The sequence below is a fragment of the Alligator mississippiensis genome, chromosome 4 (genome assembly GCF_030867095.1).
Source record: "Alligator mississippiensis isolate rAllMis1 chromosome 4, rAllMis1, whole genome shotgun sequence".
Classification (NCBI taxonomy): Eukaryota; Metazoa; Chordata; order Crocodylia; family Alligatoridae; genus Alligator; species Alligator mississippiensis.
In genome coordinates this window covers 161,234,133-161,258,203 of record NC_081827.1, presented here as the reverse complement: position 1 = coordinate 161,258,203, position 24,071 = coordinate 161,234,133, and the positions used below count along the sequence as shown (strand labels likewise).

Here is a 24,071-nt window from a genome sequence, read left to right as displayed (position 1 = left end):
TAGGGGTTTCCAAACTGTACTTGTCACTCTAACTCAGCAGAAATGACCCTCCCCTGTTTATGCAGAATTGTAATGTGGGGACTTAGGGGGCCTTGGCAAAGAGGCCAATGGTTTCCGTACTGGATCCTGGGCAGTCCTGCCTGTTTATGGCAACTTAATGCACTTTATAGCTCTGCATACCATGTTCCTTTCTTCACCTTGTCACTCTCAGTGGTGCCACTGTCAGTGTAACACTTTAGGAAGAAACATTCTCTTCTTGTGCCATGGGTGCCGTTTGGTGCTATACCAACAGCGTTTCCTCCCAACACCCACAGGAAATATGTGGGCAGCCATTCTGTCTTGTGCTGGAGGGCAGGGCCAGGTTGCATTGCTAAACAGCTACCATTTTCTGTCTACAGAAATGGCAATATTTCAGTGGTAGGTGAAGAGATCAGCTTGGAATGAAAAGCACCATATAAATGTCAGGTTTTCAGCTTGTCTCTTTCCCTAACCCTCACAGAGCTCTTAATAACTTACAAGCCCCTGAGATAAATCAAGAGTGCAACACATTGGAGCATTGGAACAGAAAGGGTTATCGTGGCACAGACAGCAGAAGCCATCAGTGATTAGCCTAGCAGATGAACAGCTCACCTTGACTAAACAGCTTGACATGCTGGGCTGCAGAGTCCCCAGTGTGCACTGAGTTAGATTTCAGTGGCTGTTGATCAATATACCAAAGCTTTTGGTTTGTCAGCCAGGACCAATCCCTGGCTTCTGCTCCATCAGTGCAGAGGAAGAAGGGAATGATGGCAACAACCATGCAGGACATGCTTGGTGCTCATCCCAATCCATACCAGTGTCAGCCCAGTCCACACCAGTGCCACAGATTCAGCTCTGCTTTTTTCCCCCACTAGCAACCAGACTCAGAATCACTCTTGGTGGCCATGCAAAGCCAGCTCACAGGCTTCGGACATTTAAGGACAGAACTTTTTCTTGTCCCTGCTTCTGCCCTGGCTTTCTGTACCACAATACCTCTCCGGATTACCATGGCACTTAGATGTGTGGCCAGCGAGGGGGCTGTTGGTGCATGCAGGCACATAGATGTACAAGATTGCACTTTGGGGGCCCCAGTTCAATCTGGCTGTCCATGAAATGAGTTGGCTTCATCTGAAACTGATGCCCAGTGAAATTGTGTCCATGTGGTAGCAGTGCCATCCTGTTGCATGTGGAAGAGTGTGAATGTATCTCTGCTTTGAGAAGCCCAGGACTGGGGAGGTGAGTGGTGGTTGCAGGCAGACTTGAGAGGCACTGCCAAAGCTGTGTGAAGAAGTTAGCCTAGTGCCTGGTTACCCTATGGCTTCTAGGTATCTGGCTTTCAGGGGCCCCTGGCCTGCCTAGGGCAGGGGTGTCCAACCTTTTTGAATGTGGGGCCAGATCACAAACTTTATCACCCAGTGGGCCGGTGAGCCATATTCAAAGACCTCACAGGAAGTGACATCACATCAGGAAGTGATGTCACATGACCTTTGACACCAATGAAGTTGCAGGAATTGACAGTGAAATGGGTTGGCTCCACACGGGAATTTACCCCCTGCCTCCGTCCGCCCCAGCTGACCCTGAGGCGCCCCCAGCTCCACGCAGGAACTTACCTTGTGCTGCGCAGGCCATGCTGCAGCTCCACCAGCCGTGTGCCAGGGGCAAGGGGCAGAGCCTGTCCCCAGCTCATCCAGTCAAGTATGGGTGGGGCAGCCCTGCTCCGCGCGGCCCTCGGGGCAGCTGCAGCAGGACCCGGCTCACTGATGAGCCAGCCCCTGCGGGGGTAAGCAGCTCCCCTCCCCTTGCTGCCAGCTGGGGCCCGCAAACCGGCCCTGCCCGCCTTGCTGCTGCCCCGCCGCGGCGGCTCTACGCTTCACCACCGCTGCCACAGCTCCACCACAGCAGCCCTGCTGCCACCACCACAGCTCCACCGTCACCACCGCAGCTCTGCGCTCTGCCACCGCAGCTCCGTGCTCTGCCTCCGTGGCGGCCCCGCCACCGCCTCCGCAGCTCCGTGCTCCATGGCAGCCCTGCCGCCGTGGCAACTCCGCACTCTGCCACCATGGCTCTGCGCTCCACTGCCGCCACTGCAGGCCAGATAAAATGGCTTGGCGGGCCGCATGTTGGACAAACCTGGCCTAGGGGAAGTGGACAGAACCTAGTGCTTGCCTCTATAGGGTGTGCAATAACTTGAGCTAGTGTTTCAGCTCTGTCTCTTATGCAGCCTCTGTCCCTGCAGCCAATGGAGGCAGCAAGTGCCATATTCCAGCCTGAGGGTGGGAGGGAAGTGGTGAAGAGTCATTATTTTCCTTCCCATCTGCCACCTGTCTTGGTACCAGCAGGGTGATTCTTGCCAGATGCTTCCCTGATACCTTTGTTAAAGTGTCATTTGGGAGTGTTTGCTACTCCCGGGGGAGTTGTGCCATCTCCCAGTTGTCTCCCTCCTGCCCTCTCCTACCTATGCTGCCGGGGATCTGGAATTCGGATGATTGCTTTGGCTGAATAAGTTACTGCCTCCCTCTGAGGTACAGCTGTACTGGGGGTCATCAATAATGCAGGCAGCTGCTGCCTGGTGTCTGGCTTAGCACTAGCAGAGATGAGCAGCACAGGGCAGATAGGCATGGAGCCAGCTGCTTTGTGGAGTGAATGCAGGAGGAGGATACAGCACTGGAGCGGGATACAGCACTGGCTTGGGTTTGCCCTGATTTGGCCTTGCCACCCCACTGCACCCCCTTGGTGGAGGCAGGATCTGAAGGGCTGAGATGCTAGTGAGCCTATCACTAAGCTGAGAAAGGGCAAAGTATGACAGAGGCCAAAGTAGGTGCCATGTCCTATAGAATGGGGTAAGGCTATCCTGGGGAGGTGGGAATGAGGCCTGTTTGTCCTGAATGGTCAGCCTAGTTCAGAACAGACCAGAGGGGCTGGAGTGGTGGAGAACACTGCAGGTGGGACACCAAAGGAGCCCATGAGCCTCTAAAGAATGGAGGCAGAGAGGGAAGGTCATTCTTTTCTTGCTCCCCATTGGTGGCCTTTCCTTTCAACAGGAGAGGGAGCCTTGGGTACACCCTTCTCTGTGCCTTGCTCCCTTCCCACCCTGGAGGAGCTGCCTTCTTGCCTAGGACCCTCCCGCACAGCCCTGCCACATTTCCCTCACCCCAATCAGAGGCCCTTGCCCCATTGCCAGGAGCGCCCAAGCCGAGGGCTCGCCACCTGCCACCTTCCCACGAGACTGGCTGTGCCCTGAGATGCCAGGAGCACAGTTCTTTTTTGGCAGGAGACTAAACTCACAAGGTGGAGCCCTGACACCTCCTCTCTCTGCCTGAGGCTCGCTTAAACACTGTTGCCACGTATGACAGCAGTGAGAGGCCCAGAGTGGGGAGGCCACTTCCTGCCACTTGCCTAATGAGCAAGCCTAGCCGGGCCGTTGCAGAGCGCGCGGGAGGGGGATCTCCTGTGAGATGCAGCCACCGCCCAGCCACCACCAGGAAACATGTCGCGTTCTGCTGCTGCAAGGGTTGTGCTGTGCTTTGCAGTGACAGGAAACAGCCTGTGTCATTTGGGTGTGAGGGAGGTGGCTGGCTTTTCAGCAGCAGGGAGGTCTGGACTGTACAACACCTTTGAGATAGCACAGCTGGCTCTGGAAAATGGCTGCCACTGTGTGGAAGTGCTAGAAGTTTGAGGTATTTGCCTACTGAGTGCCCACATGCGTGCTTTTGTGCACTTTGTTCTTGGGGCACTGCTGGGCCAGTGGCCCACACATGTGGGCTGGTCCTGGTTTGTGTCATGGATGGTGTTTCAGTGACATCATTCTCCTTTGCTCCAATCCCTCACTTGACTGCTCTCATGCCCTAAATCTTTGTGTGGGATGGGTTTACCTGCCAGGTGTCTAGCCTGAGCTCCTGGGACAGGCAACCCCATCCCACTTGTATACGTGTCCTGTGTAGACACACCACACCTGGTTGGTTCAGGCTGCTGGCTCCAAACCAGCTGCAGTTCCTTTTTGGTTCAGCCCCTCTGGCCTCTTTCTTTACTTGCACAGCAGCCAAAGCTTTCACCCTTGGTCTGGTAGGAAAGGGCTGGCGTAACTCAGTAGCAGGACAGAGATGAGGACCGGTATGGGCATGGGGTCCTCCTCTAGTGTAACTAAACACTCCAGCTTGTTCCCATTTCTGGAGGTTTCATACCATGTTCAAACCATTAAACCCCAAGACAAGCTAGAAGCCTGTGAGCAGGTCAGTCAGTTCTGGGACAAGCTTCCAGATTCCTGGGTTCTTGCATGACCTTGAGTGAGTCATGTCCTCTCTCTGGGCCTTGGTGCCCTCATCTGGGCTTTAGTGGCCTCATCTGCAAAATGGGATAACAGTCCTGACCCATCCTTGCAGAGCCCTTCATGACCTGAGAAGCGCAGCACATTCTCTTTGTTTACAGGGAATTGGTGGTTTTCTTTGTACTGTACAAGGTTATGGCTGCCTCGCATATGGCAGAGAAATAGAATTCAGCTCCCTGCATGAAATGCTACAGAATGGCTCTGTATGTGCATGTGTGTGCACATGTGTATGGGGGGGAGGGTATACTATGATGGCAAGGGGTGACTATAGGAAACCCTTGTTACAAATGCAGAAAGTCATGAGTTCTGCTTCTGTTCCATCTGTATCTTGCCATTTTCCCTTTTCTGCACTGTGCTTGCAGTTGTTGGACATGATAGTTATTAGTTTCTTTCTTTTGTAAGTGACTCTTCTAATGACTTCTGCCATAGGCTGTTGTGCTAATGGTTTGATGGGAAACTTGGCTAGAGGGCAAGGATGAGTTAAATAGGAGCACCCAGATGGCACAATTAACGCTAGGATACTCCAAGGGAGGCTGTTGGCAGTGATGCTTCCAGCCCACGCAGAAGCAGGTGAGCTCTTCTGAGCTCTGTAGGGTGGAGAACCTCTAAGCAGCCTCTGGCCTGTAGTACCAGGCTATAATAAATACCAGTGACTCCCAGCTTCTGTCTAATGCCAGAAGCTGAAGATCCCAAAGCGCACACAGACATTACTGATGTTAACCTGTGCAGTGTGTAAACCATCACCATTATATAGATGGGGAAGCTGAGTCACCAGACTGAGAAACCTGGCACAGAAAACTGATGGAAACCAACTGGCATCCCTAAAAGGGTGGAGAGCCAGATGGTCTCAGTTGGTAGCAGCAGGTGTTGGAACCCGGCAGGCACCTGTGCCTCTCTTAAGCTGCCATGGGGTGGGACCCAGACCTCTACAAAACCCAGCTGTGTTCCCCAAACAAGTCAGGCTCTGCTGCTGGCCCAGTGGAGAATTGGCTTCTGTGTACACTCTGCATGCCAAATGGGATTGAGGGAGCTGTGCCCCTCTACTGAGTTAGCATGTAAGGCTGGCAAATGGAGCATGAGGCACCCTCTGTCACTGCCGAAAATAAGCTAGGCTTCTCTGAGGAGGCAGCTGCCTGCAGCACAGCCAAGCCCAGCATGACCTTGGGTGACTGTGCTGAATGGTCCTCAGTCTTGGAGAGAGGGGCCTAGTTCCATCATTCCTGTCTGGATTTTCTCCTGAGGGCTGGATCTGGAGCTATGTTGACTCTCCCCATATAGGACCCCTGTTGGAGACAGCATGCTGCAGATATATGGAATTAAGATGTATGGGATGTTTATTCTTCTCGGAGCTGTTGGTTTCTGGCTCTCTGCAAACTCAGGTAGTTACACTTAGGCACATTTTTAGGCTTTTGTTGGCATCCATGAGGGCTGGAAACATAGGTAAGAAGCAAAAGCAGAGATTCTAGTCTGCTGTCATGACCCCAGGAACAGGGGCCCTTGTCACTGGCCTGCCTACAGCCTGGGCCTTAATTCAGCCCTGGCTGTGTGCACAGAGTCAAGTGTATATGTGTGGGAGAGGTGCAGCTGGAAACAGAGCTCAGAAGAGCCCCTTTGTGGGACTGGTGTGGTAGGGGATTGCTCATATTAAGGAGCTGTGCATAGGTTGGCCAGGCTGTCGCATGCATGTTGATAAAGACTAGTCTGAGAGGAAATCTGTCATTGGGTTTTTCTGTATTTTGATGCAAATAGTGGAGCTTGGGTTGAAGGTTGGAACTCCCCTGTGATTCAAACACTGTGGCATCCTGCCATGGGCCTTTACCAGGAATTAGCTATCTTGCAGGTGCCCAGAGACCAGAACTGAGATCAGGGGCTCCTTGTGCTTGCTGGTAATGTAAGGGATGAGGCTGCCATCAGGGGTGACAGATTGCCTGTTCATTGCCCTCTGCTCAAGAAAGCTTTGCCTCTGTGTTCAGTGGCTCCCTTTTTCTGGGAGGCAATCTGCGTCCCTTTACTGGACAGGGAGACTCAGAGAATCATTTGCTGCAGCCAGGTGCTGCCCTTGGCTTCTGGGGAAGGGTCACAAGAGACATGCTGGGGTTGACAGGGCATGGAGCAGGGACCCCTGGCTGAGACCCTTGGCTGATCCAAGACAGCATGGATGTGACAGAGGTTCCTTATGGTGGGTGGCTCCAGACAAAACTCCAGACTAGGGAGGCATAAACAAGCGGCCAGAGGGGCATACCAGTTAGACAGTAAGTGCTTCTCTGATCTGCTTGTCAGAGGTTGGGCTGGTGAATTTCAGGACAGGTCTCCTTGCAGTGATGCCAGTGCAGCATCTAACTTGCTGAGGACAGCTTAATTCCATCAATATCCCAGGCAGCTGAATCTGGGCCAGCCGCCAGCAAGGAGCTGGCTGCTCAGCTTGCAGCCTGAAGGAACATGGACCATGCTTGGATCCTGGCAGGGGTGGGATAGAGGGGGCTCCTGTCACCTGGGCCCTGGGTACCAACTGAGCAAAGAAGACTCAGAGTTACAAATCCACCTAAGTTCTTGAGTTTGGGATTATTAAGGCAGATCCTGGATTTCTAGGGCATGGGAAAAGGAGGACCAAATGGATGGAAGCACTATAGATTCTGGCCCTGGCAGAGGGAGGGGCAGAGGAGCAGCTGGGCACTGGATCTAGGGCGGGAGCCTGTCCTAAAGATACCACCAATGAGGAAGATGCATCTCTTGGAACAGTAAGTGGTCTTCACATCCCCTCTCTATCGGGCCCTGGCATTGCATTGAAGTCTGCTGACCTCCTCACAGGTTGGCAACCTGTGCTGAGAACCAGCAAAATGGTTGGGGTCTCCCCAGCTGCATGTTGGCAGCACTCATTGAGTAAGACTATTAACATGTCAGGAACTAAGACTAGCACCCATATTTAACTTTGCTGTTGAGATTGCCCTGACAAGGGGCACTGGGAGCCTTTGGCCCTCTTCCAGCCCGTCTCATGCGTGCATATCTCCCTACTGTGCAGATGGGGAAGGGGAAGCCAAAGAGGGGAAGTGGTTGTTCAGTGGCAGGATTCCTGGCTTCTAGCCTTGTGTTTTAACCATAAAATCACCCTTCCTCCTGTGTATTATTAACATGTATTAAATCATTGACGTGCTGCTAAACACTGCATGTAGTTGGGGCTATGACTGCCAGCTGGCCAAGGTGTGCCCAGGACAGTCCTCTGGTGATAGTTCAGTGCTGTTAATTAACAAGTCCAAGTGCAAAGTGCCAAGTGGAAGTAAGCCCCGAGTGTCTTTTGCTATTCTGCTCACTTGTCCTTCAGCTAGTGGTGGTCCCATGTACCCACCAATGTTTCCTCCGGCCAGTAGGTGGTATGTGGAAGGTACCTGTTCTTCAGGATACTGCCAAGGCTGGGTGCTGCCTGGTAACCCCCTGTCGGACCATATCTTATTTCTAACGCCTTAGTGGAAAGCAGTGACAGCTGCTGACTGGTGCTTTAGGCTCCGCGAGGCTATTTCTAGGCTTTTAGCCCAATTTTAGTCTCGCTGCTCATCTCTGCTCTGCACCATCCCACCTGCCCACAGCTCTGAATGAGGGAGGAAGGACATAGCCAAGCACTACTGAGGGTTGCCAAAGCAAACAGGCCAAACATTCACTACTGAACCAGCGCAGATGTGATAGCAGTGTGGGCTAGAAGTGCCCCAGTTCCTGTGGAACCTGGTTAAAGCCAGCTACTCCTGTGCTGTTACCCTGCAGGACCCTGCAAAACTTCCTTCCCCTGCCCTCTTGTGGCATGATAGCCCTCAGCAGAATCTTGTCTCCACCACAGTTGCCAGCTCTGGCTTCTACAGGTTCAGTTAGTGCTAATGCATTGCAATGAACATTTCAGGGCAGTAGCTGGTGCTGAGCCTTCCACCCGCCTGCATGTGCGTCTGGCTTGGCAGGTCTCCTTCCTGAGTGACCTGTATCTTTTTGAGTTTGTCCCTGATCTGTTTTGGTTTTAACCCAGCCCCCCGGTGACCTGCATTTCCTTTTTCATTGCCAGTGCTTGTTGGATGCTAGCTCAGCGGTATGCAGGTTCTGGCCGTTGCGAAGCAAAAGCACTAAGTCTTTGCATGAAAGGCAACATCTCTGCTAGCAGGGTGTGGTCCGTGAGCCTTCCTAGATGAGTTCTAAGCCTGTCCAGTGGAGAGCAGTGGTTCACACATGCAGGAGGCAGCTCGTTATGCTGTGCAAGTGTACCTGGTATTGTCTTTCAAGTCCCCATGTGCCATAGCAACTGATGGAGCATTAAGTCTTGGGGAACTGCTCCCCTGTGCCTCAGACCTAGGCAGCTGGCTTCTTGCCATTTATGGGAAGAATTGTTTTCTTGAAGCTCACAGAAATAAGTAGCAGGTCCCCTGCATTCTGGAGAACTGTTGGGCTCCATCACCTGAGCACTACCTGACAGAACCTGCATTGTTGATCTCTGTCAAGTACCTCTTTCATAGCTGCAGTCCCTGTGGCTAGCTGGAAGGCCTGCATCTTTCAGGCTGTTCTGAGCACTCTCCCAAAGGCCGGCAGGCCTGTGCGCTGAATCTCCATCGTAGACTCCTGGCTGACACCTCAGGGTTTGCTGAGGCCACTAGCATGTGATAGGACTTTGGTCAAATTCCAGAGGTTGTTGACAAGGGACCTTCAGGAGAGGAGAGTAATATAATTTGTCTGCACCAGAATAGTCCCCCATAAAGAGAAGTGATTTCCCTCCATGCCTTTGTACTCACTCTCCCTGTTTGGAAAGAGGAAATTATTTTATGCATTCTTCCTGTGCTCAAAGGGCTATCACCCAAAGGGCCTGATTTTGGCACATACTGAGCTGCACAGTCCTCTACGCTGGGCCTCCCCAGTATGGCTGTAGAATGGGGAAGCTGGAAAGGGTTGGGGTTGAGCAACATCAGCAACAGACACTCAGCAGTTTGCAACACCCTGCCTCTGACATAATGTCTCTAAAGATACAGTGATTTCACCCCATGAAGCATGTCACATGACTGCAATAAATGGGCAATCGCTCACTAGGATCTTCTGAAGAGAGAGGTCTGCAACATGACCCTTATTAATTTTTAGGAGGGAAAGGGTATCCCCCTCATCTGTTTACTGTGGAGTCTTGTGCAAATCGCTTCCATAATTGTTGCCTCCATTTCTTCACTCATAAGACTGGAGATCACTATGCTGTCTGATCTCAGGCAGGGGCAAGCTACAGGGCATTAATTATTGAATGTAAGGTCCCTTGAAATCCCTGGATAAAGTGCTGTAGAAGGAAGTCAAGTTATGCTCAGGCCAAGGTTTGTTGGGGCAAGGGGAAAAGGGGGCTGAAATGACACTGAGGCTTGATTGGGCTTTCCTGTCCTTGCCTAAACTGCATAGGTACCACTAGCTCCTGACCTAGTTCTCAGAGCCTTTTCCTGTCCCAACCTGGACCAAGCTTGGTAGAAAACCTGAGTAGGTGGTGCGTCTCCATTTGGTTGCTCTGGTGAGGAATCCTAGAGGGAATGGCTTTGGGTCACCATCAAGTGAAATCTCTCATCTGCAGCCAGATGAATGGATGTTTAGGGTCAATGAGGAATATTGCACAAATTGTCATTCAAGATCTGGCAGCTCTGATCAGTGATTGGGGAGTGGGGGGTAGGGGAAGGATGGGGGAGACTGTGGCACCACCCCAGGGACTTCCTCATCTACCACTGGAGATAAGTGATTCCTTTTCTGGGTGGAAGATTGCCACAGGGGAGCAAGGGGCTGATGCTGCTTATGGGTGGGCATCTGAGCTTTCCCTGTGGGCACAGGGCTCTGGGGGATGATGAGGATTTCCCTAGAGGACATCTCCCAGGTACAAGGGAGCAAGCGTTGCATGTGACATTGTCCTGGTTCCCATTGGTCCTTAAATGGGCAGACAGATTGGGGCCTAGCCTTCCTCTACACAGGTGTCTGTTTCTGCACATGCTTCTTGTGGCTCTGCAGGGCTGTGACTTTCTCTGACCCTCTCTCTTTTTCCGCTGCAGAATTCCATGAACTTGCCTCCTGACAAGATGAAACTTCTCAGCCAGTATGACAATGAGAAGAAGTGGGATCTGGTCTGTGACCAGGTGAGTCTGTGTTGTCCCCCACAGGATTGTCTCATTAGGACTTGGGCCCTTCAGGTCTGTCCCCCCCCCCCCCCCCCCCCCCCCCCCCCCACTTGGGCCTCTGCTGTAAAAGTTTAATGCCAGTCATTACCTATGCTAGCACACGGACACAGGCATGGGCAAACCGGGAAGCCGCCCGGGTGTCCTGGACAGAAAGGAGGCTTGAAAATGGTAATTTTTTCCCCCTTTGTCTGATTATTATTATCATTATCTTTGGCAAAGGAGAGGGGCAATACTAAAAGTTTGCCCTGGGCTGCCAGGAGTCTAGGTATGGTACTGCTAGCACAACAACACCTGCTGCAGGAAATGCACACCCATTCACTTCCCCCCAGCTACTTCCTGCATTGCTCAGGTGCCCAGTTACTGGCTTTCAGTCTGCTGCTTGTTAGCGTAACTCCTTATAGACGGTGGCAGGCCAGCGGGGAGTCGCACTCAAGCTCTAGCCTTTGGGTGTTTCTAGGTGTTGGAAGAGGGAGCTAAAGTAGTGGCTTCTTTTCCCTCTTCTGATGGCCCTAGGCCTTGCTTACCTACCCAGCCCTTTGGAGTTGTCAGAGGTGCCCCACAGAAGCTATCAGTAACGAATCTGCTCAGACGTGCAGGCTAATCCCAGTGCTTTCTTGATGAGTCATTTCTCTCCCCGTCTGTCATCTCAGCAGTGAGACAGTCAGTTCCTCACCAGCCAAAAGATTCACTTCATAACAAGGACGGTGTTTTTTTGCCTGAGACCTTTTCTGGGGGACTGACCCAGGCTTTTCTTGGGTGCCTGCAAATCAAGGCTGATTCTCTCTGGGTGCTGGTTGCTGACAGAGCTTTGGGAACAGGGCTGGATTCTAGGCCTGTGCAAAGTGGCTAGTATTTTCTTCGGATTCGGCTGAGTTGGGGGACAGTGATTTGATTCAGTGATTCGAATCACTGTCCCGATTCGATTTGGCCGAATCTCATTCGGAGATTCAGCTGCTGCTGACTTGCCCAAATCTCCGAATCATACAGGCTTCATCTCCCACCTGCTCTCAATGGTTGCCCTGCCCGCCCCAGCTTCTGGCTCTTTGGGGGGGAAAAAAAAAGCCCCCACTCACCAGTTGCTGCCTGGTTGGGGGGGCGGGAGAGGCAATTCCCGCTGCCTCCCACTTGGGGGGGGGGGGGGGGGGGGGGGGGGCTCTTCCATGAGCCCCCAGAAGCCCTGAGGCTGCTGCAGCAACCAGTGAGTGCAGGGTTTTTTGGTTGGTTTTTTTTTTTTTAAAGGGCCGGGAGCTGGGGCAGGCAGGGCAGCCATGGGGGGGTTGGGAGAGCGGGTGGAGGTCAGGGGGCTCATGACTGAGCCCCCCATGCAGCATGGGGCAGTGGGGGGCAGCAGGGATCACCCCCCTGCCTGGAAGCACCTGGTGAGTGGGGGCTTTTTTTAAAATAACCAGGGGCTGGGCCAGGTGGGGCAGCCATGGGGAGGCTGGGACAGGGGGCGCTTGGAGGGGGCTGGGGGAGCAGGCACAGGATGGGGCCTGACAGGGGTCTCCCCATGGTCCTCTCCCCCCTCCTCCAGCCTCGTCTCCCCCGCCTCCTACTTACCAGCTCGAAGTCCGAGTTCAGCTCCCTGCTGCAGCCAGTGGGGACTGCCTGAATCGCTGAAGCTCTCTGAATCTTTTCTGAATCAATTTGGAGAGCTTCAAATCGATTTGAACCTTTTAACTGGACCCCTAATTCAATTCAGATTTGGTGATTCAGCTACTGAATCAGGCTGAATCTCCTCTGAATCGAATCAGCACCTGAAGCTTCACACAGCCCTACTGGATTCATGAACCAGGAAGCAAAGGGGTGTGCAGTAATTGCATCCTGCCTGCAGAGGGGCAGGGGTGCTTGCACTTGGACCAGATTGGACCCCAAATGCCTGGCAAATGCTTTGCAGCTGCAAGCTCCATGTAAGTGTCAAATATTATTAGAAACTGGTAAAAGATCAAATGCTTCAGAAAACCCTTCCATGGGGAAAGGGAAGGATTCTGCGTATCTTAATAACTAGGCCTCAGCACTTGCTTATTACCTCAGGGGGACCCTGCAGGTCAGGCTCAGTGCCTTGCCATCCTTACTTTGGGTAAGTGGGAGCGGTGGCCCTTTTGCCAATGAGCAGTGAGTTCACCCAGCACCTTTCTCCCACAGTGTTTCTCAGAAGGTGCCCAAAGTGGGCGAGTACCACCTTCCCCTCTCATGGACCTTGTAGAGGCTAAGTACAGAGTAGCTATGGCCTGCTTATGGTGCCTGTTGCCTTGCTGGTGTTTCCCAGGTTGGCTGGTGCATTTACACTCAGGTGAGGAGATTAGGATGGGGCAGAGCCCTCTTGTGTCATCCAGGGTTACCACACAGAGCAGACTTGCTCTGGGCTTGTTCTACAGCCAAGGAATAAGGACTCTGTTTCTGGGTCAGGCAGGGACCAGGCTCCTCCCTTTCTGTTCACTGAATCTCCAGGGGGCTGTCATGTGTCCAGTATTTAAAACGCTGCTTAGGTGCTTGGCAGCTGGGCTGGGCCAGCCCTGGTGCTGACTTCTAGGGCCACAGAAGGCTGCTGTAGTACCTGACAAATTGGCAGCCTAGCACTTTCTGAACACTGGCCTGGAAGGGACCTTTTGGGCCACTGAGTCCCAATCTGCTGCTATTCCAGGCTTTGTGTCCTATGATCCCTTTCATAAGTATATCCAGCTCTATCTGAAAAGCAGTTTGGTGTCTTTGCTCCCACTGCTCTGACTGAAAGGCTGTTCCAGAACCTGATTGCTCTAATGGTTAGGAACTTTCTAATTTCCTGCCTAAATGTATTCATGGCCAGCTTATACCCATTTGTTCTTGTGCCAGCATCATCCTTTAGCTTAAATAGCTCTTCTCCCTCTCTTTATTTGTCTTCCCCACACTCTATCCCTCCCAATGTACAGATAGAGAGCAATTGTGTCTCCATGTAGATGTTGTTTTGCTAAGCTGAATGAACTGAGCACTTCCAACCTCCTCTCCTGGGATGAGCTCTCCATTCCTCTGACCACCCACATACCCTTCCCTGTACCTCCTTCTGTTTGAGTTCATCTTTCTTGAAGGTGGATGAGCAGAATTATATACAGCATTACAAGTAAGGTCTCACTAGTGCCCTGTACAGTGGCAGTAATACTTCCCAGCTCTACTGGAAACACTTCAGTGGATATATACTAAGATCATATTTACCTTTTTCATGATGGCATTGTGTTGGAAGCTCATAAATATCTTGTAATCATTAGTATACGCAGGCCCATCTCCTGCTCTGTCATTTCCAGCTGACAAGCTCCTAGCTTATAGCAGAAGTTTTCACTGTTAGTCTCCAAGGGCATTTTGACATGTGCTGGGACACAGTGCCGGGTGCTCTTAATTAGCAAGCCACTCTAATTAAAAGCACCCACACATCATGTGTATCAGCATCACCATGCGTCCCCCACTGAAAAAATGGTGGCAGGACACTTTCAACTAAAGCTCATTGAACACGTTTTATTTCAAAGTGCTCCACTGCCACTTTTTCAGTACAGAGATGCATGGCGACACTGATACATGTGACGCAGAAGGCTGCTGGAGTGCATCAATTTCCATTAATCGATTTATCGAGTTTGCTTTGACATGCAGCAGGCTTTGTGCACGTGCATAGGAGCTGCAAGTGCACAGCCTTGTAATTTTGTCTCTTAAATTTTATCCCATTGCTCCAGTTTTCTAGGCCATCCAGTTCTTGTTCTAGGGCAGCCTACTGCTCCTCTGTATTAATGGGTCCTCCTAGGCTAGCTTTGGGTCATGAGCTGATTTCACCAGCAAGATCATGAAAATATTAGTCAACCAGAAGAACACTGTGAGAGACGTCAGGCTTCCAGTTTCCCTTAAACATCCCATGCATTATCCCTAGTTAAGACTTTTTGAGACATTGGTGATACAGGCCTCTCTCTGTAAGCAACTTGCCCAAGGTCAGTGGGATGGCATATGCCCTGTCCCTCCTTGCTGGTTTCCCTCAGAATCAGACGCTGGCCTGCCTGGTAGCCAACCCGCAGGGCCCTGGAGGGCACTGTGATCTTGAGTGTCTCTCCTTCAATTAAATGCCCTTCCCTTTGGCTTCCACCCCTTGCTCTCCACTGAAAACACCCTTGGGATAGACTTTGTCTTTTAGCCAGAGCTCAGAACCAGAACCCCCACCCCCATAATCCCTGTGCCTTCAGCTGCCTTCAGCACCATCTGCCAGGCTCCTCCTCTTGAAATCTTGTCTTTCCATAGCTTTCATGGCTCTTCCCTATTCTGGTTGCCCTCCTGCCTCTCTAATGCCTCTTTCAACATGCCATTTGGAGTTTCTTCCTCATCTCCCTCCAGATTTTTGGGGGGTCCCAAAGGCCTCTCTTCTTGGTCCCCCTTTCCTCTCCCTCTGCCTGACTTCCGGGCAATCTCATCCTCAAGCACAAATTCAACTACCTGCTCTGTGCTAATGACTCACAGATCATCCTCTTTATTCCAGACCTGTCTTCTGTCTAAACCAAACTCTCTGCCTTTCTCTCAGATATCCTTGTGGGTGAATAGCCATCAGCTGAAGCTCAATGTGACTACAGCTGAGCTCTTAATCTTCCCTCCTCCCTACCTCCTTCCTCAGTGACTGCAAACACCCTCACTATCCCATCTCTCAGAGCCATAGTCTGAGCATCCTCTTTGACTTCCTCTTTGTCTTTCAGTGCTGACATCCTGGCTATATCTAATTTTGCAGTCTGCCTGCACAGATTTCTAAGATTTGGCATTTCCTCTCCTTCCACCAACTAAAACTCTCACCCTAGTTCTCACCCTCATGCCTCAGGTACTGCAACATCCTCCTCTTCAGATTTATTCATTATGGAGAGATCAGCTTCCACCTCTGATGGGCTAGCCTTCAGCCTATTATAGATGTTCAAATAAGCCACAGGTGTGGTGATGTCCGTGCCTATCCTGGTGACTACTGTTTCTTTGTGTTTTCCTTGTCTCTCTGTATCAGTCTGTCCCTAGGAAGCTCCATGCAGTAGGCCCTGTCTTTCTATTCCATGTACAGCAAACCGTGTGGTAGGGTAGCATCTTGGAGGCTAACTGTTTCAGAGAGGCATGCACTTTCACAGGCAGCAACCTACTTTATCAGGTGCTAGGAATGGACTAGCAGGAATAAACTATTTTTTATGTGGAAGGAGAACTGATGAGGAAAGAAGTAAAAGTGAATTTACAAAGAGAAGTAAAAGTGAATAGATTAGATCAGAGAAGTCAAAGGGTACAGGCAGAAGTGCAGCTCCCTGCAATAACTGAGAATGCTTTGCAGGAAGTGGTCTGACTTACAGTGATCCCCTGGAACAAACAAAGTCACTGCTGGTTCCAGTGGGGAGGGGAATCTAGCTGCTGGCTGGGAGCCTGCAGCTGGTTTTCCCTAGCAACAGCCCCTCTCTTCCAGCCTGTCCCTGTTTCAGAATGGGAGGGGGAAAGCCCAGCTAGCTCTGGAAAGTGGAATGGGTGTATTGGAGTCCCCCCACCTCAGGGGGCTCCAATACACCTGCCCCACCCTCTCGCGGAGGCTGAAAACCCACCAGGTCAAACTCCCTCTGCTCCCTTTCACCCCCTCTCATTCTGAAAACAGCTCAAGGCTGGCAGGTAGTGCAGACAGAAGTTACAGAAGAGGGTCTGTTTTGAAAGTCTTAATCTGACCCCTCATGCAATGAAAGTTCAGATTTTCACCCAAACGGACATTTTTTAAGCTGCCTGCAGCCATGCACTTGGTCACAGCTATAAGCTGCTTTTTGTGGCCAGATTGAACGAAAATGGTCCCTTCCATCTGCGCCCAAAGATATGACCCATCGGCTGGATCTGTCATATGGAGTCCCATCTTCATCATCTGGGAGTGCTGCTTCTGGGTCCAGAGTTGGCCCACATGCTGTATGCAGCATGCACCACACTGGCCTTACACACAGGCCTGGGATGCACACTGAGCATGGTGTCCACTCTGGCCAGCCTGGGACATGTCATACATGGTGCCTGTGCACAATATTTACTGTGGCATGAGGGGTGACTGATAGATATGCTGCTTACCAGCTGATACTGGGCAGCGATGCTTCTTGCTCAATACTCTGTCATGTGAGGGAGGGAAGGAGGCAGGTCTAGTGTCTGTCATGGGGGGAGGAAGGAAGTGAAGTCTTCAGTTACAGCACAGGACTGGGCATCAGGAAATCAGGGTTCTGCTCCAACCTCTGCCTTAGTTTTGTTCAAATCATTTAATTACTCTCTGGATTGTAAGGATAATATTTATTTATCTCTAGTTGCCCTTTAAGTCTCAAATGGATGTCAGGAGCTGACAGCTGCTTAGTAGCATCAAGGTACAGTCTGTCTGTTAGAGACTGTGTCGTAAGGTGTGGACAGAGAACAGGTTTACATTGGTGTAAATAACACTGGGATCTAAGTAGAAAGACATGCTGCTGGAATAGGTGGCTACTGCGGCACCTCACTGGTAGGTTGCCTTTAGCAAACAGTGATGCCGGGATAAGCTGCGGACAAACAACATCTATGGGGTTGTAATTCAAACCAGCATACACCAGTATCCTATTATCCCTGATTCTTTCAGGGGCAGCTCTACACTGAATTGGGCAGAGATACCCCAGTGTAAGGTTGTAGGCTGTGTATCGGCTTTTTTTACACTGGTGTACGAGATGCGTATACCAATGTAAGTGCTCTCTGTCAAGGCCCATAGCCTGTTTGCTGGTGGTGGTGAGGACTGTGGTCTGTTGTTGTGGAGGGGCACTTCAGGGGCTTCTTCGGCAGTTTCTGTACATATTTTACTTTCATTGCTGTGGTTTTCCAACCTGGGGGAGGAGATGCATCTGTATCACTACTTGTGGGTGAGATTCCCCCAGAACCATGTGTGACACCATGGCAATATGTCATGACGTACACTTTTGTGTGGTGATGACATGTTCTCTTGCAGTGAGAAAGAAAAAAGTTGCGATTCAAGAAGAGGCTGTATGGGTATCTGGCTGGGATGGTTTAGGACCTACCGTGGGTACTGTGCAGGGCCTGGACTGGCTGACTCTTGCAGTCCCTCCCAACCCTGCAGCTCTATGATTCAGAGTTTTGCAGGGTCAGGAGATTTCCTGTTGTATCTGAACTGGTTTCTATGTTCCCATTTGAGACCTACGTCCCTTAGCAGGGTAGCAAACCTGTTGGATTTGGGAAGAGTTCTGGTGGAGAGCCAAGCTCCACATGTAGTTAACCCCACTGGTGGTCAAGTCATGTGGAGTTGAATCTTCTTCCCTGATCCTCTGCAGTGGTTTCTCGCTGACCTGCCACATGTGCCAGGCTCCACAGGTCCATCACACTTGTAGGAACACATGCGTTTCTCATACACTTATACATGTTTATCCACAGACGTGCATGCATGTATACTCTCAACAGCACTAGAGGCATCGTTTCCTCCTCCCCAGGCTGAGGCTGGACCTGAGTATTTCTATTTTCTCACTCCTCCTCACAGGAACGGGTCCAAGTTAAGAACCCACCCTCCGCATACATCCAGAAACTGAAGAGCTACCTGGAGACAGGCGGAGTCAGCAGAAAGGTGACCCCCGACTGGTCAACTGCCTTGGTGATAATCCTCTCCCCTCTTCTCTCTTTCCCTTTCTCTGCTGTAAACTCTTCGATCACCCTTTATGTAAAAAACATCTTGAGTTAGTGTATATGAGCAAAAATGAATGATTTGGGAGCCATGGCTATTAACCCTGTAAATTGTCTGTCTCCCTTTCAAAACCCAGTTTAAGAGGCGCGTGCAGGAGTCCACACAGGTGCTTCGGGAGCTGGAAATCTCCTTGCGGACCAACTACATTGGGTAAGGATCCACAAAGAACTCCCTGGTAATGCCTGGGCATAGCGTGCAGTATTATTCCCCCTCTACTGGCCAGTCCTAGCAACTGTGCAGCCTCCACTTGACTCACAGCTCAAGTGATGGGGCATGGGTTTTGGGGACTGAAGGCCCAGGTTGAAGTGACAAATATGCCAACTGCATGCACATTACCCAGGTGCATTAGATGTTGCCTGCCAATAGCTCCCAGAAAAATGATTGTAAGTATAAGTTATAGCCAAAGCTCCAAGGACACCTCCTTTTGCCCAAGGAGTAGAGCTGCTGGTCTGTGAAGCAGAAGTCCCTGGGTGAAGGCCTATTGATAGCATGTGCCTGCCACACTCCTCTGTAGCTTCTCTTCTTAGGTTTCAGATGCTGTATCTGAGCCTCTTTGGGAAAGGGACAGAGCAGCAAGGGGAAGCTTTCCCCCCTCTGAGTTTGCAACATTGCTACCATCATAATTGCTGACATCTCACAGTGACTTCCTTGAGGACCCCAGGCTGTCTGCCTGGCTAATCCAGATCCAGGAAGATTTCCAAATAGACATTACTCTGGATTGGGGGAGGTCCAAACTCCCAGGAAGTCCAAATGCCCACTGCCAACATATGGAAACAACCAGCTAGACCCTGTGCTCAGGTGGAGCTGAAATGCCTCTTCAGAGCACCAAGGGAGCAGTCTATGAGAGCCCAAGGCAGAGTCTGAGCATTTCAGAGTACCAATCTAGGCAAAGGATCACACAGATCTTTCCATTCTGAGCCTATGGGTCCCTGATGTGGTGATCTTAGCCCACTTGTGAGAATGTTATCCAGCAGAGGGGAGGGGAAGAGACAGTTTCGTAGATGAGAGACAACAAGAGAGAATGTCAGCTGTTTGGTAGAGATGTACATGTTTAATGTCAACGATTCACAAGGATTAATTCCCTCCTTGCAATAGAAACATTTATCTCCTCTGCTTCTGGAGAAATTGGTTTTCTGGTCCTCATCCATCCAAAAGGAGTCTGGCTTCTCTAAAATGGCAGCTTTTCTCTTGGTCCAAGGCCACTGAGCATGTGAGGGGAAGAGAGGTGCCCTGTAGGTTTGACATTCAGACCTTTCTCCATAAATAACTGGATCCTTTGCACAGAAGCCTCATGGAGAGTTGCTAAGAATGGGGCATCAAGGACCCTGTCTGGGAGCATGTGACTGTTTAGCACAGGGGTGTCCAACCTTTTTGCATGTGGGGCTGGATCATGAACTTTTTATTACCCAGTGGGCAGGCGAGCCATATTCAAACACCCTCTGTCCTGGGCCAAAGAGACCCTGCCTGGATAGCCCTACTGCACCTGCCTGTTACTGCAAGGTTCATGGTAGCTGCTGGTGGGCAGGGGCAGGAGGGACCCATTCTGTGTTCAGCCAGCTACTGCCCCAGAGACTGAAGGGGAGAAATAAATAGCTCCACATCTCCATCCCCTGAGCAGCACAGCCCCATGAGCCAGCGCTGCCTGAGGGGGGCTGGAGCAAGGTGGCCGCTGCACCACAGCCCCTCACCCTCCTGCCTGCACGGCCCCACTCACCATGGTGCCCAGCTGCTTGCACACGCTGCCCTGGTGGCCTCAGTGCTGCGAGCCCAGAGCACGGGGTCTGGCAGACACCGGCTCCTGCCACCTCGCCCCGCAGAGGTCGTGCCAGGACCCCGCCTGCCGAGGCCCCCCATGCTGGCTTCCCACGTGCTGCTGGGGACAGGAGGAGGCCGGCCAGGTTGGCACCAGCCAGCAGAAACAGTGACAGAGCTGTGTGCCGCTCGGGACAGACTGGCGCAGGTAGGGGGAAAGTGCAGCTGAGCCCCTTGCTGCTCCGGCTGGGCTTATCCTGTCCTGAGAGGCACATGGCTACTCCTCTTCCCATATGCACCGTGTCGGTGATGTCAAGCTGACGCTGTGCGTGTGGGAACCTTGTCCCTTCCCTAGCCCTTCAGCAGCCATTAGGAAGCTGCTGAGGGGCTGGGGGAGGGACAAGGGGTGGGAACGAAAGTAAACAGTGTTTACTTTTGTTTCCCATTGCAGCACAGCGGGCCTCAGAAAGTGCCTTGGTGGGCTGCCTGGCGGCCCGTGGGCCGTATGTTGGACAAACCTGGCTTAGCACTTGCTCATCACTTTGCCCAAAGTCCCTGGGTGACTTGGAGTCTGTCATCTGTTGAATCTCACTATTCTGTGAGGCCAGCCTACTGCCTTGCAGTGCACCCAGGGCGACTGGCACTCTCACAGTGTGCTGGACCCAAGCACTGGTCTACAAGCAGCAGAGCACCCATAGTTTCATCTGGGCATGGGTAAGGGTGGAAGGTGGCCAAGCCCCCTGCCTGGCACTACGACTGTCCAGTGGCATTTGGGAGATGAGCACATGTGGAAGGGCCCCAAAGCTAGCTGCATGCCAGCACTGAGGAGGGAGTGGGAGGCTCTTATCATGTAGTGGTTAGTCTTGTTCTGAGGCTTCAGGTCACTAGATGTGCAGTCTGCTAAGGTCAAGGATTCAGAAATCTGTAGTTTTTTGCAAATAACCATCTGTTCCAAGGAGCATTTGAATAGAAGCCCCCATCGTCTTCCCATGATGTGGGCAGAAGCCTTGGATGAGGATGGGGTGGTATCTCCTGCTTGATGCCATCATGAGATAGGAGGCTGCTCTTGGGGTTAAGGTACTGGACAGAGACTTGGGACACCTGACTTCAGTTCCCATCTCTGCCACAGACTCCCTGCCAGACCTTGGGCATGTCCCACATTCTCTCTGGAGCTCTGTGCCCTGGCTGTGAAAGGGGAGTGGTAACAATCCTGCTGGATCTGTAATCTGTGGATGTGTGTGGGAAGGCAAGTGGAGAGCTCCCCTGGGACCAGGAAGAGGCTTCCCCAGGAAAATCAAAGTGGGGAATCCTTGGAGTAACAGGGGCAGGAGGCAACAAGAGATGTGGAATTTGTAACTACTCCCAAGGACGCAGAAGGGCCTGGCTGTGAAACCTGTCAGAATCAGGCCAGGTCAGTGCTGTGTTAGGTGGGTACCACTTGCATCTTCATCAGGCCGCATTGTAATCTTGCCGTCTGCCCTGAGCAAGATGGGTGGCCAAATTAGAGTGTGTAGCTGGGACTGATGTGTCCTCCATGTTTCCCTTAGCTGTAGGGAGGGAGCAGAGAGCTTCAGGCCTCACTCCAGGTGGCTTTGGCCAGTGAGCAAGGGTGGCACTGCTAGAGGGTCTCTCACCCTGCCATGTCTCATCCTGAGAAGGACATGGGGGCACCTCCTGTGCTTCTCACTGCAGCTGTCTTCAGTCTAAGCAAAGTGGGCACCCACCCTCCTGGTGGGCCTGACAGACCTAGTGCTGGTACAATCCAGCTCGCAGGGAGGCTGAAGCCAGTCTAGATGCAAAGGGAGAGGAGGGAAAAGAGGAAGTCAAGGGAGTATTGCAAGGGCTGATAGACCCCTCATGGGTTCTGTTGGCTGATGCCTGTCCTCTCTTCCAGGTGGGTCCAGGAGTTCCTGAATGAGGAGAACAAGGGGCTGGATGTGCTACTGGAGTATCTCGCCTTTGCGCAGTGCTCTGTCACGTAAGTTGCTGCTGGGTGCTTGCCCCTATCCCTGCTTGTCGCAGCCTGCGCCAGGGGGTGGCATTGCCCTACATCAGTCATACCCCTGAACTGTTGCACCTTCTGTCAGCACTGGCCCTAATTTTACAAGGTGCTCAAGAATGTGCTGAGCTCTAAGTCATGTGTCATTGATTTGGTGTCTTGTGGGATCAGAGCCACAGGCCCTGACTCAGGAGGCAGGCAGGGATGCAGATCGTCTAGGCTTTCCCTGGGGCTTGGCTTTGGTAGCTGTAGCCTCTGGACCCCTCATTAGCCAGTGTGTCAGACTTCTTAGCTTGCCACTGAACTGCCTGTTCTGTGTGATGCTTCTGAGCCGTGAGGCAGGAGCACAGCAGGATGGTACCTGTGAGCTGCACCCCCTGTCCTGTCTTTACAGTGAGATGGGAGAGGATTACCCAACATTGTGCTGTAAGAGGGCAGTCAAGGGCCACAGCCATAGGTCCCCCTGCAATCAGTCCCCCAGCACAGCAGCGAAGTGAAGGATCTGTGCTTCCTGAGAGCAATGGCCCAGGTGCAGTGGAAGGAGTGTGGTCTTCTAGTACAGTGCAACGCCACCCCCCTGCCTTGCAATGCCCAAGCCCTGGACAGGACATTGGTCTAGACCAGAGGGCCCCAAATGGTGGCCACAGAGAGCTGGTTACTTACCTGAAGCTGGCTAGTCCACCTTGTCACTGGCTGCTCCATTTCATTGATCAGCGCTTAATCTTCACAATCCTTCTTCTGTTGTGACTTCCCCTGTTGCTGCCTGAGGCTGTGAGTGGGAGGAGTGGCATCCATCAGGTGCACAGTCTGTGGAGCTGGGCAGCATGGTGGAAAGAGCCTTTGAACCTCCCTAACAACACAGGACTGGGATTTGCAAAGGAGCCAAATGAGTCTAGGGTCCCTGGAGGATTTGGGGAGTACCTAGGGGTTCCTGGCTTCATTAGGAATCTTTTAAAGGAGGAGAAAGAAAGTTTCTGATAGCAGAGGGCTCCAGTCTGGCAGACAAATACTCTGGGGGACCCAGTGTCTAGGAGTAGAAGCTAGACAAATTTAGAGTATCAAGTAAGGTACCAGTAGTTACCAAGAGGTGGGGGGAAGAGGCAATTAACTGTTGGAACAGTTTTCCCAAGGGGTGGTGAAGACACTCAGTCAAGATTGCTTCTTTGCTCTAAGAAACATACTGCAGTTTGAGGTTTTCAGGTAGTGGATTACATCCCTCCTGGAGTAGGGGGGATGTCATGAAAGGCTTGTGGAGGGATCACAGGGCTTGGAGAATGTTATTGCACTTCAAAGCAAAGAAACCTTGCTCCCCTCAGCTCTGCACACCTGTCTGCTCCAAGATGGAGGGTTCTCTCCCAGCCTCCTGCTGCACAAATGCACACCCAGTTGCATCAGTTTAGTCTTGAGGCATATTTTAAGGGGTTGTTGACTTTTTAGAGAAGGGGTTGCCAGTCAGGATAGGTGAGAGATGCCAACCTGGTATTCAAAGCAGGATGCAGGAGCCACATGATGACAGTCTCTGGCCTCTGCAGGCCAGGAGTTGAGAACAGATCATCAGAAGTATCCCTTTGGGGCTTATAGTCTCTGAAATCCCCAGTCCACACGATTAGTAAGCGTCATCCCATGCACAAAAAACTGCTCCCTGTCTGGCCTCTCCTGCTCCTTCACTGTCCTGGGTGCTGAAATCTCTGCAATTTCTGGGCTGTTCTGTCAAATCTTCCTTCTCTACACCTTCTCAGCCCTGAGTGCTAGCTGCTGTTCTGCTATCAATCAGTCTGGGGCTGATGGGGAGATCTATACCCTAGCATGTATTTGCTGGAGGATAAGAATAATCAGATTGAGCCTGCTGATGAGTGGCATGGGCAATTTGTTTGCCAAGCAGCATAACCACTTGTGCCAGCTCGGCCCTTGGTAATGACAAGGAGCAGAAGGCTGCAGGCTTGGGGGCCTCTAATAAGGCAAGAGGCAGCATCAGACTCCTAGGGGATTTGTGGGGGAGGAAGCACCTGCCTCTGCTTTCCTGGAGGAGTGGGAGCAGAGCTGGGCCAGGTGGTCTGCTCCTGCTCTACTCTGGGGTCTCTGAGGGCTCATACTGTGGCTGCATGGAGGATGCTGCACTCAGCT

General features: G+C 51.9%; 1 protein-coding gene across 3 annotated transcripts in view; it reads left to right on the top strand.

Moving 5' to 3' along the window:
- FMNL1 (formin like 1) overlaps positions 1-24,071 on the top strand; it is a 63,958-nt gene that overhangs the window by 11,569 nt on the left and 28,318 nt on the right. For 2 of the 3 annotated variants that reach the window (XM_014596283.3, XM_006278588.4), the window contains exons 2-5: positions 10,375-10,458; positions 17,996-18,106; positions 18,273-18,346; positions 21,843-21,926. In XM_014596283.3, coding sequence (XP_014451769.2) covers positions 10,375-10,458; positions 17,996-18,106; positions 18,273-18,346; positions 21,843-21,926 — 353 coding nt within the window. The remainder of the gene's footprint in view (positions 1-10,374; positions 10,459-17,995; positions 18,107-18,272; positions 18,347-21,842; positions 21,927-24,071) is intronic. The other variant, XM_059726897.1, reaches the window with a different exon arrangement.